Source organism: Crassostrea angulata, chromosome 1 (assembly GCF_025612915.1).
Source record: "Crassostrea angulata isolate pt1a10 chromosome 1, ASM2561291v2, whole genome shotgun sequence".
Lineage (NCBI taxonomy): Eukaryota > Metazoa > Mollusca > Bivalvia > Ostreida > Ostreidae > Magallana > Magallana angulata.
Window position 1 is genome coordinate 50,976,410 of NC_069111.1, and position 16,885 is coordinate 50,993,294.

The 16,885-nt window shown below is 34.9% G+C and overlaps 2 protein-coding genes across 2 annotated transcripts; one reads left to right on the plus strand and one right to left on the minus strand.

Annotated features, from left to right (window-relative positions):
* Nucleotides 1-720: 720 nt before the first annotated feature.
* Nucleotides 721-9,454, minus strand: LOC128157842 (N-acetyllactosaminide beta-1,6-N-acetylglucosaminyl-transferase-like). The gene is made up of 3 exons (XM_052820503.1): nt 9,365-9,454; nt 4,552-5,633; nt 721-1,095 (listed from the first exon to the last, which is right to left on the minus strand). Exons 2-3 carry the CDS (start codon nt 5,615-5,617, stop codon nt 812-814), a joined length of 1,350 nt encoding a protein of 449 aa, XP_052676463.1. The 5' UTR covers nt 5,618-5,633; nt 9,365-9,454; the 3' UTR covers nt 721-811.
* LOC128192896 (uncharacterized) lies at nt 7,257-16,393 on the plus strand. The gene is made up of 8 exons (XM_052865937.1): nt 7,257-7,311; nt 8,765-8,818; nt 11,976-12,119; nt 13,151-13,369; nt 13,727-13,822; nt 14,046-14,377; nt 15,199-15,403; nt 15,579-16,393. Exons 1-6 carry the CDS (start codon nt 7,257-7,259, stop codon nt 14,336-14,338), a joined length of 861 nt encoding a protein of 286 aa, XP_052721897.1. The 3' UTR covers nt 14,339-14,377; nt 15,199-15,403; nt 15,579-16,393.
* The last annotated feature ends 492 nt before the right edge of the window (nt 16,394-16,885 follow it).

Sequence of the window (16,885 nt, forward strand, 5' to 3'; positions counted from 1 at the left end):
CCACATTTATTTTTTTTTATTTAAAAGCTTAAACTTTGTTACTTGGTCGTTGCCAATACCAACTGCTGTTTAAAATGCTCAATTGTTGATGTAAAAAAAATTGTAATCGGGTGAGTAATTATTCGACAATAACCGTATTTGTTAAAAAGCGTGGAACGTGTGTTCGATATGTTTTTCGTATTTGTATTTCAAAGTGACTCGATTCGATTGATTCCCTGCCATAAACTGCTCATAAAAAAATAAAAGTAAAAAAAGTAAAATGCTGCGCATATCTACCCTAAACCTTCGAGACCAATATACGCTGTCCAAGCAGAGCGCAGATCACGCTATGTTCGTTTCCTTTCTCAATGGCGGTATTTGTTTTATTTACTTTTTGCCTTTAAAATGATGTCCTAAACAATAAGACAACTATTCTTAATTCATAATATTTTTCACAGATCTCAAGATGTTTTTACAAACACCACAAAATCATACCAAGGCTTGACCGAAAATCTAATACGACCGGACCACGTAGGCTAAAACATCATGTAAAGACACGTCAACATGACTGCTACATTAGGGTAACACCTTTTTCATGAAGCCCTTTAAAGACTTTGAATAAGGTTTTTTTAATGCTTTGTTATTCCTCTTTATTATACCTAATTATTGTCATGGTCAAAATAATTAGAATTAAGAATAGTGTATCACAATAATTTTCCTGGGATGTTAGAAATTTTTACTTTCATATATACAAAAATAGCTCCGTTAATTCTATAGAATATAGAATAAAGCTATACATTTCAACTTCTGATATCATAGATATGTAACTATCTTAAGGTTTTATTAAACGGTTATAATAATAACTTCCAAAAGGTACAGTTGAAAACGTCTTGTTGAAATACCACTCTTCTATACACATCAAGGCAAAAGGTTGATAATAGTGATAAAATTTGTTGATAAAAAGGGTTTTTTCTTGTACTATTTTATTTAAGTCTCCTAATCCGAAAACACATATATTTCGGACGTACATCCCATGACAGACCTCCCTTGCTGGTCCCTTGGACTCCCACATCACACCAACAGTTATCCATGATTTCGGGTTTGGAACCCCTGAAGCTGATGTGAAACAAAACAAGAGGCCCATGGGCCACATCGCTCACCTGAGGAACAATAGGTATGATAAAATCAGCTCAATGGAGTCATAATACAAACTATCTGGACAATATACAATAATTCATGTAAATCCTGTATAAATAAAATCCATTTTCCCCTGGATATTCTTATGTTTATAATCATTAGTCCCTTTTCTAACAGGATGATTTTATAGTCATATCATGTGTTGAGTATTGCAGTTCTCAAAAAGATCCCTAACAATAGTTTATATATGGGATATAAACGTACAGTAAACTCTCAACCTTCTCGTGAGGCCAAAGAATTGTCCTGGGGCCAAAGTCTTAACAATTATAAAGAATCATCTGGCTGATTAGTTTCTGAGAAGATTTTTAAAGATTTACCCTATAAATTCCTTTGTTAAACTTTGACCCCCCCCCCATTGTGGCCCCATCCTACCCCTGGGGATCATTATTTTCACAACTTTGAATCTACACTACCTGAGGATGCTTTCACACAAGTTCCAGCTTTCCTGGCTGATTAGTTTCTGAGAAGAAGATTTTTAAAGATGATTCTGTTTATTCCTATGTAAAACATCGACCTCCCATTGTGGCCCAAACCTACCCCCAGGGGTCATGCTTTTCACAAATTTGAATCTACACTAACTGAGGATGCTTCCACACAAGTTTTAGCTTTCCTGGCTAATTAGTTTCTGAGAAGAAGATTTTTAAAGATTTACTGTATATAATCATATGTTTAACTTCAATCCCCCATTGTGGCCCCAACCTACCCCCAGGGGTCATGATTTTCACAACTTTGAATCTTCACTACCTGAGGATGCTTCCACACAAGTTCCAGCTTTGCCTTCGAATTAGTTACTGAGAAGAAGATTTTTAAAGATTTACTGTATATATTCCTATGTTAAACTTCGATCCCCCATTGTGGCCCAACCCTACCCCCGGGGGTCATGATTTTTACAACTTTAAATTTACACTACCTGAGGATGCATCCACACAAGTGTCAGCTTTCCTGGCTGATTAGTTTCTGAGAAGAAGATTTTTAAAGATTAACTGTGTATATTCCTATGTAAAACGTCGATCTCCCATTGTGGCCCAAACCTACCCCCGGGGGTCATGATTTTCACAATTTGAATCTTCACTACATAAGGATGCATCCACACAAGTGTCAGCTTTCCTGGCCAATTAGTTTCTGAGAAGAAGATTTTTAAAGATTTACTTTTTATATTCATATGTTAAACTTCGACCCTCCATTGTGGCCCCACCCTATCCCCAGGGGTCATGATTTTCACATCTTTGAATCTACACTACCTGAGGATGCTTCCACACAAGTTTCAGATTTCCTGGCCGATTAGTTTCTGAGAAGAGGATTTCTAAAGATTTACTCTATATATTCATTTCTTAAACTTCGACCCCCCATTGTGGCCCCATTCTCAGGTGAGCTAAAAAGGTTAAGTTTACAATTCAATAAGTTGGTTTCTGGAAGAACAGATTTTGAAAATTTTCGTAATAAATATTGACAATTTTTTTACTTTTTAAAGCGCTAAGCATAGCTCAGCCCTTTATGGTCCGTTAGACTTCAACTTCCGGTGCATCGAATAACCGCCCCCTCTAAGCAAAAGTATACATCATTTAAACTGGTTAGGGAACCAGTTTCAGGGGTTTATGCACATAACTGCACGGGCTATTGTGAATCTAATTTACAGGTTATTGTGAAATTAATGTACGGGGCTTATATACATCATTGCAGGGACTGTCATGCAGTGATGAGGAAATATAGTGCGTATACAGAAGCTGAAATGCTATATACATATATCTGTTATATACATACAGAAGCTGGGTTAGCGCTTTTCAGTACTATCAGTACTTTGATTTAATCTTTAGCTTTTAAGATCTGTGTACAAACATAGAATTGTTAGCAAATCTCTGTATCTTGCTTATAATTCGAAGCAAACACTCAAAAATGGTTAGTAAATAGAAATTGTTAACAATTAAAAACAAGAAACATGCACTACATGTATAACAAATAAAGAACACAATTTATTTTTTCGAAATGAATCATATATATACATGTATATACCTACATATTTCCGTAAGCGATATCAAACTCTATTTAAACTGAATAAACTAGAGAAAATGCCGAGCATCTCAACAAAAACCTATTGCATTAATCTACCATTACGCAAAAAATAATGCCGAATTACCGATAGAATGAATTGTATTTCAGTACTCCTACATCAGATTTTGCTTAATTTGCGCAGGTAAACAGTTAACGTAACTGTTTGATTTACCGAAGTCCCTGTTTGATTTGATACGTAAAAATCACGAAATACAGACGACAGTTTCCAGGTTACAAAGCATAAATAATGAAAACGAAACGAAAATCAGAACAAGCTAACATCAACGTCATGTGTGAAAACTGTCAACGCATTGAAATATTTAGCCTCAATTTACTTCACAAAATCGGCACCAATATATTTTTCATGTTTCAAAAATTTCCCTTCATACACGAACTGTTGCACAACAAGCAAATTCATCATAGTCAGATCGACCCTTTTTCGTATAATGTCATGGCTGCTTTCAACAAAGAACCTCGTTTTAGAAGTATGGAATACGAGTCTTGGTAAAATGGGTAAGCAAAACCGGGCCGTGGCAAAATAAAAGCCGGGGCAGATCGGCAATCGTCAATTCCAAATACGCATTATTTTGCAGCAATAATTACAGCAAATACAAATATACTGGTCCATCAAATATCCTGAAATTTTAATGAGATTGGCAGATTAATAACTGCTTATCTTTTGTTTTGCCCAGGCCAAGTCTTGTCTACCCATTTTACCGGATGCCGAATCCGAGGCTATTAAACTGATTGAAATACGCCTTTCCTTTATTATTATTTTCGTAATAACTCAGATTTGAAACAGAATTAGACCTTAATTTTTGCAATTTATATTTTCCTTCCCATAAGGATAATTTATGCTAAACTACGTTGAATTGGAATCAGTAGTTCTTGAGAAGAAGATTTTTAAAAATGCACCCCCCTTTTTCTACATTTTCATGGTTTTCTCCGCTTTGAATACAGATCGGACTTTTATTTCTGCAATTTATATTCGCCCTCCCATAAGGATGCTTTGTGCCAAATTTGGTTGAAATTGGATAAGCGGTTTTAGAGAAGAAGTTCAAAATGTAAAAAGTTTACAGACGGACAGACAGACGGACAGACGGACGGACAGACGGACGGACGGACGGACGGACGACGGACAAAAAGTGATCAGAATAGCTCACTTGAGCTTTCAGCTCAGGTGAGCTAAAAACAAGCTATGAAGTTGCAAACAAATATGTTTGTGTGAATAAATAGCGGTGAAAGTTTTTCACTTATTTTCAGTACTTATTCTTTTTAAACTAATATTAATTCTCCATAATAATACGTACAATAAAAACAGCCTACCTGAGTATTGTATGCCTGGAGCACCAAGGTCTTTGTTGAAAGCAAGAGTGGCCCAGAAAGTTTCATCAGGGCTCAAAGTATCTTCAGTCCATTTCAGGATGTCCCTTGCTTTGGGATTTCTCAAGGCAAACTCCACAAAACGTCTGCTAAATGTACCGTATGCACTCCCTTTGGCTACCGTTACGTTATGAGGGGGTGGAGCTTTGATCTCTCCCGTAAGTTCCAATTTGGATGTTTTGTAATTTTCTTGGTATGTCTGATTGATTCGGTAGTGTGTTGCTTCGTAATAATAGCTTTCAATGCTGTTTGTTCCATTTAATGTCTGTAACACTTTCACAATTTCTGAATTAGTTTTCAAGGGATATTCTTGAGAAGGTAAATTGATGAGATATTTCCAATTTACATCTGAATAATTCAAGAGGTCAGACATACAGTTGAGGTCTGCTTTCAGTCGAGAATAACCCTCGTAGATGACATCCTCCAGCGTCGATGCAACGAAAACATTAGACAGACATTTTGAAATAGCTTTAATGGCGTTATGCAATGAAAGACCGGAACTACGGTCCATGTGTATGCAGTAAACATTGTGAGGCCGGTATATAGCCCTGAGAAGTTTTTCAATCTGAACAACATCTTTGTATGTTAGAATGGAATATGCAATGGGAAAATCTAGTTCAATTTTTGACACTATGAATCGATTAGAGTCAAAGGTATTCAAAAACTTGTCACAATTCATCGCAAGCTCTTCAATTTCACTGTCGCTTAGAAAAGTATACTCCATTTCTTTCATCAGTTCAGACACATGTGCGATATAGTCGTCTTTACCTTCAATGATTTGCTGACAATCGACGTCCTGAACTATTTTCATCGGTCCAGGATTACGTACATATCTCAATGTCATATTGGTAAGAAATGTTTGTCCTTTTGAAAGCGGCTTTCCATATGTTTTAATAGTCTTTGGTCGATGTCTCCCTTGAAAGGTATTGTAGTGTGCAATGATAATTACAAAAACAGTACATATGAGAATGGTTGGGAGGAGGAAAAAAATAATCTGCTGTCTTGGCATACCTATCCTTTTGATTCTGAAATGAAATAATATTGGAATAATTGTGCGGTTAAAAAACAGAAACAAAGTCATCTATTATTCAAAATGTAATCTTCTAACAAATCATTTTTTTTGGAAAAGAAAACAGAACATTTTGTTTAGGTTGAACAAAAAATGAAACTGCAGTGTAATAGCTGAATAAAATATTCCCTTAAAGTGGCATCCCTTTGTGGTGGATTAAATAGTGCTTTTTAAGGGATGAGATCTGAGATTGTTCGTCTTTTAAATCTCTTGTTGATAAAACATCTCTCTTGCAAATTTTCTAAAAAATTTATCTAGCCTTTGTTCCTTACGGTAGTTGCCTTGACAGATATCAATTTTTTAAATTGAATCAGAAATGGTTTGTGCTTAGAATATTGATAAAGAAAATTCAGACTGGAATGTTGGGTTTTTTTTAAATCGTTGCTTTAAACTTTTTCATTCTTTAGCCATATTGCCCTTAGTATGAACTATTTTCATTTTTCAAGGAGTTTATTCACTTTCAGTAGTCTTACAATTAAGAACAATTTAATTATGGTGTCAAATTTTATGGAATATTTATGAATTATAAGAAATATTCAAAAGCAGTTAACTGAAAAAGTGGTCATTGACCTTATTTTGTAAAGAAAATGAAATATAACACCATAATCGAAGTTCTTTTAATATAATGTATGAGTCTAGTAATGTATGGTTTAATTTCATTAGCAGATTCTGTGTTTTTCATTGCGAGTTAACGTCATTCTTGACTAAAGCTTCAAGTGATATCTAGGTCCTGCAAAGGAGGACCAAACAAAATGAAAATGTAATTATGGATGTTTTCAATGATTCAATACAATTAGGTACTTACGATAAGGACATAGAAATACATAAAAAGAACTTTTTATCGTATTGTTTTCACGGCTTGTGGTCAAATAGTCCAATATACCACGAACGTCATCAATAAATTATCAGGTCAGAAATACCCATTTGTCTCGCACTGATCATAAAAGTACAACTTCAAACCGTAAAATGTTTTAAAACCATATCAATTTCACTTGTTAGTTCCAGTCAAAACGATGTGATTTGCCTTAAATGTTTATTTTAAAGAGATCTATGCGACTGTTCCTAGGAAATCCAAAGCAAATTTTCACTGCGTGTATTTTCATAAAATGAGAACGTGTAGTAGTATTAATTGTATTAAATAGCCCTTAAAATAACAGGAATATGATTTAAAGATACTTTCAGGCACGTAGCATCGATTTTGAAAAGGGGGGGGGGGGGGCAGACTCATCCAAAAAATCTTGACAAGCAAATAAAAGGGGAATTTAGAATTTTTCTAAAATCTTCAAACTCCTAATGGGGAGGGGGGGGGGGCGTAGTATATCCATAACTTCAATTTCACTCCTAATTTCCTTATTTTCACACCAATTTTTTTACATACTCCCAAAAAAGTGGGGGCCAACTCCATGATAATTTAATTTAACCCCCCCCCCCCCCGATGCTACGTGCCTGATTGTATTAATAAGTGAAGAGTATTAAAAATTCGAAGAAAAATTCTGTCGTCTGCATGCGGTTCATTTGATCGATACACATGTAAACATTACTAACAAAACCGTTGGGGTTACACGGAACAGCCGTCAAAATGACATTAAAAAGAAATCGTCTCTCGGAGAAAAGATCTGTAGAAATACTGGGCTGTAAGTAGAATAGAAATAAAGTTCTTGCCTTCGTGAATGCTGCAGGATAACTTCCTCGGTTTCGAAATGTTGTTTGAAATATAACAGCCTCGGCTTTTATATTTCAAAACATTTCTCGAGCTCGGAGGTTATTCTGCAACATAAATCAAAGTCATTATCAATCGCCATTATCAATCACAAAATTGTCAACCGATTTTTCACGTTTTCCCAATTATGACAGAGAGCACACAGCGGGTGTGACCAGTGTCGTAGAGTTAAAAGGCCAACCCTGTAAAATTGCCCGGGCGGCCCTTAAATGTTAACAATAAGATCCGCCTTTGCTCCAAAAGGGTCTGGCCCGTATAAGAAAAGGTCTGCCTGACATAAAAGGTCCGGGGTATATTTTCATTTTTATTTTTTTCAGTTTTGAGTATTTTGTTACAAAATAAGCGGTATTATTTGTAGTTCTTTTAAAGGAGTACACACCCGTTCGTAAATATCCAGCACAGAGTGTAAATGAAAATGCATACATGTAGTTTGGTCAACACAAATAAATTACAATAGTTATTACAGTTTAAAACTGGGTTGTTGTTTTTTTATTTTTTATTTCAACTTTAATATTGCTGGTCGATACTATATAGACAGGAAAGAAACTGATTGTTGTCATTATTAAACAATGGCTTGAACCAAGTGTTATACATGTACATCATCATGCAGGTGTGAAGGATTCAAACCTTCAGGTGTTTTACTGTAGTATCATAGTACACGAATGGTCTGCCCCATTGAAATGTGGTATGCAAATATAATTCACAGTATTTTAATCCGATGACCTTTTCATTTAAGAGGTAGGTCCAAGTATATGATAGTTTAAGAAAAGGTCCGCCTCGTTGAAACAACTGGTCATACTAGTATATGGATGAAATGAGTTTAACATTGATTCTTGTAGTGATATTTTTAGTTGATCTTCTTAATGTTGGAGTGGACATGAAAGGCCTTTCCTTGTACTGTGATATTGTGTCCTACCCCCTGAATGAAAATGATATATTGATGAAGATCAATACATGATCAATGTGCTAGTACTTAATTTATTGTTTGACTACGGGTGAAAACACGTTTTTCTCAACAGGCAGACCTTATCTTTAGCCATAATATTAGGTCCTACTTCTAAACTAAAACATCATCGGGGTAAATCAAAGCAAGTATTAATATGAATATTATTTATATCTGTATTCAGTATTTCAACGAGGCGGACATTTTCTTGAGCCATAATATTAGATCCTTGTCTTAAACTAAAAAATCATCTGGGCAAATCAAAGCAAGTACCAAACATATATTAATTATCTGTATTTAGTATTTCAACGAGGCGAACCTTCTCTTGAATTATAATATTGGGTCCTACCCACTGAAACAAAAGATCATCATTAGATGAAAGTCAATACAAGTGCCAGTTTATTTAACTTTATCCTATTTTCAGCAAAGGTTGCCTACTCCTCCAATGCACCTGATCCAACCTCTACTTTTCGTAGAGGTATGTGTTTGCTCTGCTCCTGTTTTGTATTTTCTTGGGGGGGGGGGGGCATTTGATTTAGAACACTGTTTGTTATCGTCACATTTCATATTAATAAAAGTAGTTATTAATTGAGTAGTAATTAAGGATAACTTTCCTTGATTACTACTCAATTAATAACTACTTTGCAACCCTACTTTTGTAGTGATATTGTTCACTAGGTCAAAGACCTTCAGTTACCAGTTAGCATTTTCCAGAAAATACACAGCGACTATCATTTATTTGGTTTAGAAACTACTATAAATAATATAACTATTTTTTAGATTCGGCTTACTATCTTCTTAATAAATATACAAATAATATATTTGTTTGTAAAAATGGGTTCTTTTTCCTTATATATATATATATATATATATATATATATATATATATATATATATATATATCAGAATTAATGATTTGCATATAATTGCATATATATATATATGTATGAAATATATCTCACATGATTCAATGAATTTTGAATAAGAATAACAAGAATAACACAAATGTAATTTGTAACTTTACCTTTTTTATGTGTTAATATCCGATTTTTAGACGTCTGCATCGTAACCATTCATGATCAAATGTCTTATCTAATCAATGTGCATATGTTGGCCTACACACAGCCCTTTTTGCAGACTTCTTTAAAAGGTTGAGTCAACAAACAATTGTGTTTGTCGTCAGCCATGGGATAACGTAAAAGGATCGTTTTTCACTCTCATTCAGTCCGATGACTTTCAGATGGCCCATTGTTAATGGTCAGCCATTACCTCTCATGTAAAACTACTGCTAGGTTTGTTATCTATAATCTGGAATCATAGAGGGAAATTGTTTTTCATAAATTCGTGATAAAAACGTTTTAGAACGTTTTAAGGAAAAATAAACTTATCTAATTGTTTCTTCTCTAATTATTTGCATCCAACAGAGAAACTATCAAGAAAATGTATTTTCAGCCCTTGTGCCAGGTGTTCTGTCTTAAATAGATAGGTCTTAGAGAAAAAAAACATATCAAATATGAAATCCCTGCTGTATTTAAACAACTCGAGATATGTGTATTTGATATTATATCCACAATGTTAGACAAACAAATGTGTGTCGATATAAACGACTTCTAAATGTAAATTTCAATGTTATTCGGAATTATCATACATTGTATTACAGAACATATCAATATAAACATATACTGTAACATTGATATACGGACTGGGTTTCAATATTCTAGGGGGGAAAACAATGAGTGGGTCAATTTCAATGCCACTTTTATATATCAATTTATATTTTTGATAACGTAATGGTTCCCATTAACAATGCATCATGGGAATATCTTTAAAATGGCAATGAACCACTGTCGGATTATAATCGAAACCTCGTGTATAGCCCGCTTGTACGTTAAAATGCGATATTGATTTGGTTTTCCCAAATTTTTTAGTTACCTGGATAAACCCGCGGCAACCATTTAGGATAAAGTTTTCATTACTAATGCATGTCGTTTATATTATTTATAAACCTCTACCATCAACTGAGGGCCAACTGCAGTGGGGGGAAATATGTTCATTACCTCAAAATCTAAACATTATAAGTTGTAGTGTATTTACCTTCCATTTTTTTCACGGATGTAACGCAATATTAACGAGAACTCAAATCAGGCATTTAGAGTGCCATCTATTCATTTATTGTCGACAAAGTAGAGTCAAATTCGACATAGGATCGTAAATTATTTTATAACCGGTATCCGTTGCAATTGATAAATTGCTCGAGCAAAATGGCTTTGAAGTTGAATTGTTCTTGAAGTGTTTTAAAAATATAACACGAAGAAGCATTGAGAGGGATTACATAAACAATATTTGCCCCTTGCCGTTACCCTAATTTACTGCAAAGCTGTCGTTTTGTGCCTATAAGTAGTAGTTACCCCATAGTCCCCGAACTCATGATGAAATTTAGAAGATAAAGAACTAATAAAAAAGATACCCCTTCCTTGATTTTATTGGCAGATGGCAAGTAAAATCCATTAGTCTTCTATTGATAATCAACGCCTATGCATGACAGTTTGCAAGCACATTTCTGTGACTATAAAACATACTTTTTAAGGGGGGAAATGCGGTCATCTTGTACATATGAGAATAAGAATGTAAACATTTATTGAACTGGCTTATTTCTGCCCGAAACTGACCGAAACTGATGCCAAGAGATATGAAGGCTTTAAATATCAGATTCTACACGATGTTTTGTATGCAAATTATGCATACTAAAACAGGACAATGCCTTTTTATTAACTAAAAACAGTTGTCAAACTGCGCAGCTACAGACTTAATTTGAAGATCTAAAAATCTGAAAAAATGAAGGGTGTTAATTGGTGTTCTCTTTACAACTATTTCTTATGAAAAAATTTTAACCTTGCACATTTATGTGCAACTTTGCCTCATAATAGGGTATCCTTTTCTTATCTGTCGGTAATTGATCTTTTTAGAACAGTAAAAATCCAGTCTTTACTTAGAACTCCTGTGTTTATGGAGACACATTGACGTTATATTTTCATAGAAAAAAATGTTACTTCAAAACGTGTTGAATTTTATATACATCTCTACACCTGTCCCATATTTTTGGAGATTTTTTTTTCAGTTCTAAAAGTATGAAGTAAATTCTTTTTAAAGGTGTGGTAGGGGGTCTAAAAATGTGATTGTCTTAAATTAAAAAAGTATGCATTATAGTCCAATTAGACACAGACAAATATATCTTGTGGTTTTATGCCAATTTTAAGAATAGGGTATCCTACTTTGAGACACCCTGTTGCTAGGGACGGGAGGTCTTTCCTGTTTTTCCGGGGAAGTGTGACGCAGACCCTGGCTAATTTGGTAGAGGGGGGTCTGTACAGACTAGTCTTCTTCACCAGCCATTTATTGATAAGCAGTTCCACCCAGTCCAACAAGGAAGGATTTGCCAAGTTTGGGAACAAGAGTCATGTTTTCTTCATATATACCAAAGCTTTTAGAGGCGATGTACATGGAAAATCAGAATCACGGGAGATCATATCTTGGCACAAACATACGTTTTATTTCATCGCACAGGGTACAACCACCGAACTGACCCTTGGGAGTGTGGATGAGAAGACAGGAATATTTTTGGATCATGTGACTAGAACACGTTCAGCGGGATGTTAACGGGAGCAGTGAATTATACGTACAGGCTCATGTGGTGTACCTCCACGAGTGGGGCTCCATTCACGGATCATGGAGCTTTGTAGAGGATGTCAGTCCTATCACAGAATACTTCTGGGCAATAGGTAAAACTTCTAATTCTACGAAGACTTAACCTACTCTGACTTTGGTATTAAGCATCATTAACCAAAAAAGTGATAAAATATGGCAAAACACATAATATATACATGTATTTTTTTATGAAGCTAGCAAAGAACAATGTTTTTCAATTTTAACAAAAGAAAAGTCTTCTATTTATTCATTTACCTCTTGAATTGTCAGTTTAAAGACCCCATCCTTATTTGCACGAACCATATTTGAGTTACAAGTTACATGTACTTTTTCATGTGCAATAAGTTCCAAGTTGCTTAATCTTTGCTAGAATTTACTTATTAATAATCAAAGCATTATTTCAAGTACTATAGAGTTCGTATTAATAGGGTCTGTAATTCTTTTTGGCAATGCATGACTTTGTGTAAATAAATTCAAATTGTGTTCATAGCACCAAAACTAAAATGTCTCCTTTTAAATTTGTGGAGTCTTTTGAGATGAAATATAGAATTTTTGTAAGTAGCAAATGGCTTTTTAACACACATTAATAATAATGCTATAAATGCCAGTACAGTAAGTCATAGTGTCATGTTCATTGTAAATATCTGTGTCTTGTTAAAAAAAATACTGATAATTTTGGTATCTGATTACCAGGAACATAAAGTAATTGCCATATAATATATTTGAAGCTTAAAGGTGCTTCTGCTCTTCTATATTGTTAAAATTCATATGACAGTTAAGATGATTTGAAAGGGAAAATTTTTTAAATCCCCAGTGGGATTCGAACTTATGACTTACAGGTATGTAGTGACCTCTCTCAACCACTGCGCTATTCTGTGACTTATGTGGGAAAGAAACTATTCATAAAATTACACTTGATTTTATCTTTTATTTCAATAAATAGTACATCACATCATGGAAGTGTCCCATACCACCTTAAGCGTTAAGAATGATCTGGATAATTGAAAAATGAAGATGTTTATATATTAATACCGGTAATTAATAATATGTATATAATTAAGTTAAATGCTAACACTTCTGAATGTTTGCCTGGTTTCTTTGACAGGCTACACACAGGGAGGGACACAGCTGCAGGGCTTTGAGAGCGTGGGTCTTAGCAAATTTGCCTTCAACTCCAAGGTGACCTTGGTACACAACTCCTTCATCTATGTCACTGCCCTGGCCACCAATGCTGCGGGGTTACAGGGGATAGCCTACTCCAGCAAGATCCTGGTGGACCTGACTCCGCCCCAGTTTTTGGGAGTGTATGATGGGAGACTTAGGCGTGAGTAGATCATAAATACCATTAAAGTTTGCTCCAGTGATAGTGATTACCTTTAACTTATCAATTTTATACTTTAAATGCACACAATTGAAACCTACCTTTCAAGAAAAATTTTTACAGATGCCGCTATTTCAACTCGGTAATTTATGATAGTGGGAGTTACTTCCCTCTAATTGAGTGGCAGCCTTAATAAGAGAAAGTGTTGGTTTTTGAATTTTTACAAAAAAAAATTATTTAATAGCAGAAAAGTACAGAAGTTCGATTGACAATAAATTATTCTTCTAACCACCTTTTTCCATCTATCCCCCCGGTTTGGATTGTTGTAATATAATGAATGAAACACTTAAATGTTGACAGAGGAAGACCAGAATGCATGGACAGACAGTGAAGTGGCTGTGAACTGGGTGGTCAGCGACCCGGAATCTGGGCTGGCACGCTGTGAATGGGCCTTAGGTTGGTAGATTTATTGCTCATGTTTTACAGTAAAAAACAGCTTTTGTAGTGCATGGTTATAAACCAAATCTTTCAATATGTTTAATATTTGATAGCACTAGATACATTAGCACTGAGTACATACAACATAATTTTTTTTTCATCACCATTGAACATTTTTACAATGATGCAGCTCCATTTCATTCACGTAACATCATCCAATAAATGTTATTCTTCACTGCAGGCACTCAACCAAATCAAGTGGATATACAAGCCTTTGAGAATGTTCCAGTCTCGGATTACTTGGCCTTCAGAGACTTTGATTACAGTGTCCTGCAGGGTAAGACCATCTACTCCACACTCCGCTGTGAAAACAATGCCGGACTCCTGAGCTCCATGTCCTCCAATGGAGTGAAGATCTCCCATGATGCCCCAGTGGTGACTAGTGCAGTTGTAGAGTCCATGCCCCTATCAGTGACCGAGTACAAGGCCAGGACTAACTACCAGAGTGTGACTGACCGTATCCGACTCAAGTGAACAGGATTCAATGATCACATCGGCATCCAACAGTACAAGGTACAATTCATGGAGACATGCGTCTGTATTCACTCAGTACTTCTCACTGTGCAAGGAGAGTGGTAATATTGTCACTACTGTAGAAGCACATATATTCGTTGGGTTAACATTTTGTTCTTTTTAAACCAATTAAAATTTTCTTGGAATATAATTTCATCATATCTTGTATCAAGTCTGTATTAAATTAAGAATACTGGGGTTAAAAATTCATTGTGGATTTCGTTTTGTTGATTTAAACTCCCAACGAAAATAACGAAATTAAATCCTCACCGAATATTTCTTTTCCTACAGTTGTTCAATTTTTTTTATGTCGCATAGTTCCAAGCATTCTAAATTTGTGACTTGGAAAAATGTCCAAATCAAATCTAGTAAAAAAAAAATAAGAATTTGGTATTTCATTTTAATTTTAAATAAAGTTGAACACCAAGTATGGCTGATTAATTCTTAGTGTACTTAATGCATTAGAATTGAGGAGGTTATCGGTATTGATACTTTACTGCAAGTTGTTGTAATTATTACCATTAAAATGCATGTGTATATGCTCTTCTCTATTACATCACATGTAATCTGTCTCTTTTTCTCTCTCCTTTCCTCTACATGAACAGTATCTATATACAGTATACAGTAGAATCCTTTTATAAAGCCAAGACAAACCATTTTGATTTATTTTAAACAGTATTAGTTCAATAAGTCTAATATGATATAGTGAACGAGTAGTGGGAATATGACCCAATGAAATTGAAGTTGGTGATGATAATTTAATATCATGTTTAATTTGTAACCATGTACATATAACCACATGTTAGCTTGTTATGGTGTAGGTTTTGATGCAAGGCAGCAGCTTTGATCTGACGGAGAAGATGTCATTTCCCGATAGTCAAGATTTCCTCTTTACCAGTGTGAACAATTTTACCTTGACCTTGGGTTCAATCAATGTCAGCACACAGGCTATCAATGAAATTCTTTTGGTCAGTGACAAGGTCAGATCAGACATCACAGTGTTCACCGAGAAACCTGTCAAGCATGGTAAGTTACCTTCTTTACAAGAGCTTGCTTTCAAAAATGTCATTAGAATTAGAAAATTATTAGGATTTTAAAAAAAATGATAAATTTTTATAACACCTATCATAAACTCATTTGTACATAAAGATATTTTAAATTAATTTATTGTTAGTGATTAATCTAATAACTTTCTTTGCAGCTACCCAGAAGATGACAATCACTTGGAGTGCAGACAAGAAAGAGTTCACAGTATCGTGGAACGGGATGTTCAGCTCCCCTCACCCCTTGTTCTTTGAGGTGTCTGCGGGTAAGGTACAGGGTGGGGCAGAGATCATACAATGGCAGGAGACCACACAGACCAGCATTACCTTTGCCCTGCCACCCGCTATCACCAGCTGGTCAGGGCTGAAGGTGTACGTCATGGTACGGGCGATAGCAGCTGGGGGGTTGTATGAAGATGCTGCTGGAGTCATCACTTTACCTTTATAGCTATAAAGTTTCATCAGAGAAACTTTTTAAAAAAAGTTGTGAAAAAAATTGCACCAAGTTATCTTCAACTAGTTTACTTCTACTTAATTAAGCAGTGGATCCAGAAGAAGATGGAAGAAAAGTTAGGGGGGAGGGGGGAAAGATTCCTGCCACCTTGAATATTTCAAGTATCAGACACACTCTATCCTTTTCACCCTAATAAAAGACTCGTTTCGGTCTAAATTATTTTATTTTACATATGACTTGGGCACTTCCCAGTCATAAAGATTATCTGAATCCACTTAAACTTTTCTTCATATCTCATCGTTAGACGATAGTGTTGGTTATGAGTTTTGGAAGATACTGTATATTTAAAAAAAAAAAAAATTCGACTGCGGGAAAAATTACAAATTTTAATGTGCCTGACCACTAAGCAATGTTGATGAGCAATATATTAATAATCACATTTTTTTGTTGTTTGTTAAAGTGATATTTGATCCTGTATTATACATGTACCTAACTCCGTCCTCAGACAATGTGTTTTTATTCATTGTTCTTGTTACTTTTTGCCTGTGATGTATACTTTTTAAAATAAAATCTTTAAAAATGCATTGTGTGCAATATATTCATCATCAAATATACATGTTATTTCATCTCAAATAAACACATGCCGGTCTGTCTGAGGGCAATTAGCTGTCAAACTTTGTAAATAGAACGAAATGGATTAATAAAAGAATTGAGATGTTCTTAGGTAATCTACCCTTACTGTAGGGGTACTGCTTTGTTCTTAAATTTCGTAATTTAATTTGCATTGAACGAAGCGCATGTTCTAACATATGGGAGCAGCTGGTGGTTGATTAGAAGAGTATGGCAGTGATTTTATTATCATAGGTGGCTGTGTTTCATGAAGAATTGGTTTGATGAAGTTTGGAGAACATTATTCTGAGACAATGAAGTGAAAATTTGAAAACGAGGGTAACCCCCCTCCCCCCCCCCCCCCACTTAATTTGTCGAAAGTTGAAAACATAAACTCTACAA

Bases quoted from the DNA above. Each gene is read 5' to 3' on its own strand.
- LOC128157842 (XM_052820503.1), bottom strand. From the start codon at position 5,617: ATGCCAAGACAGCAGATTATTTTTTTCCTCCTCCCAACCATTCTCATA. The intron at 1,096-4,551 runs GTAGGCTGTTTT...GTTTCACATCAG, and splicing joins TCCAGGCATACAATACTCAG to CTTCAGGGGTTCCAAACCCG.
- LOC128192896 (XM_052865937.1), top strand. From the start codon at position 7,257: ATGACATTAAAAAGAAATCGTCTCTCGGAGAAAAGATCTGTAGAAATA. The intron at 8,819-11,975 runs GTATGTGTTTGC...TCATGTGACTAG, and splicing joins AACCTCTACTTTTCGTAGAG to AACACGTTCAGCGGGATGTT. The intron at 13,370-13,726 runs GTGAGTAGATCA...AAATGTTGACAG, and splicing joins GTATGATGGGAGACTTAGGC to AGGAAGACCAGAATGCATGG.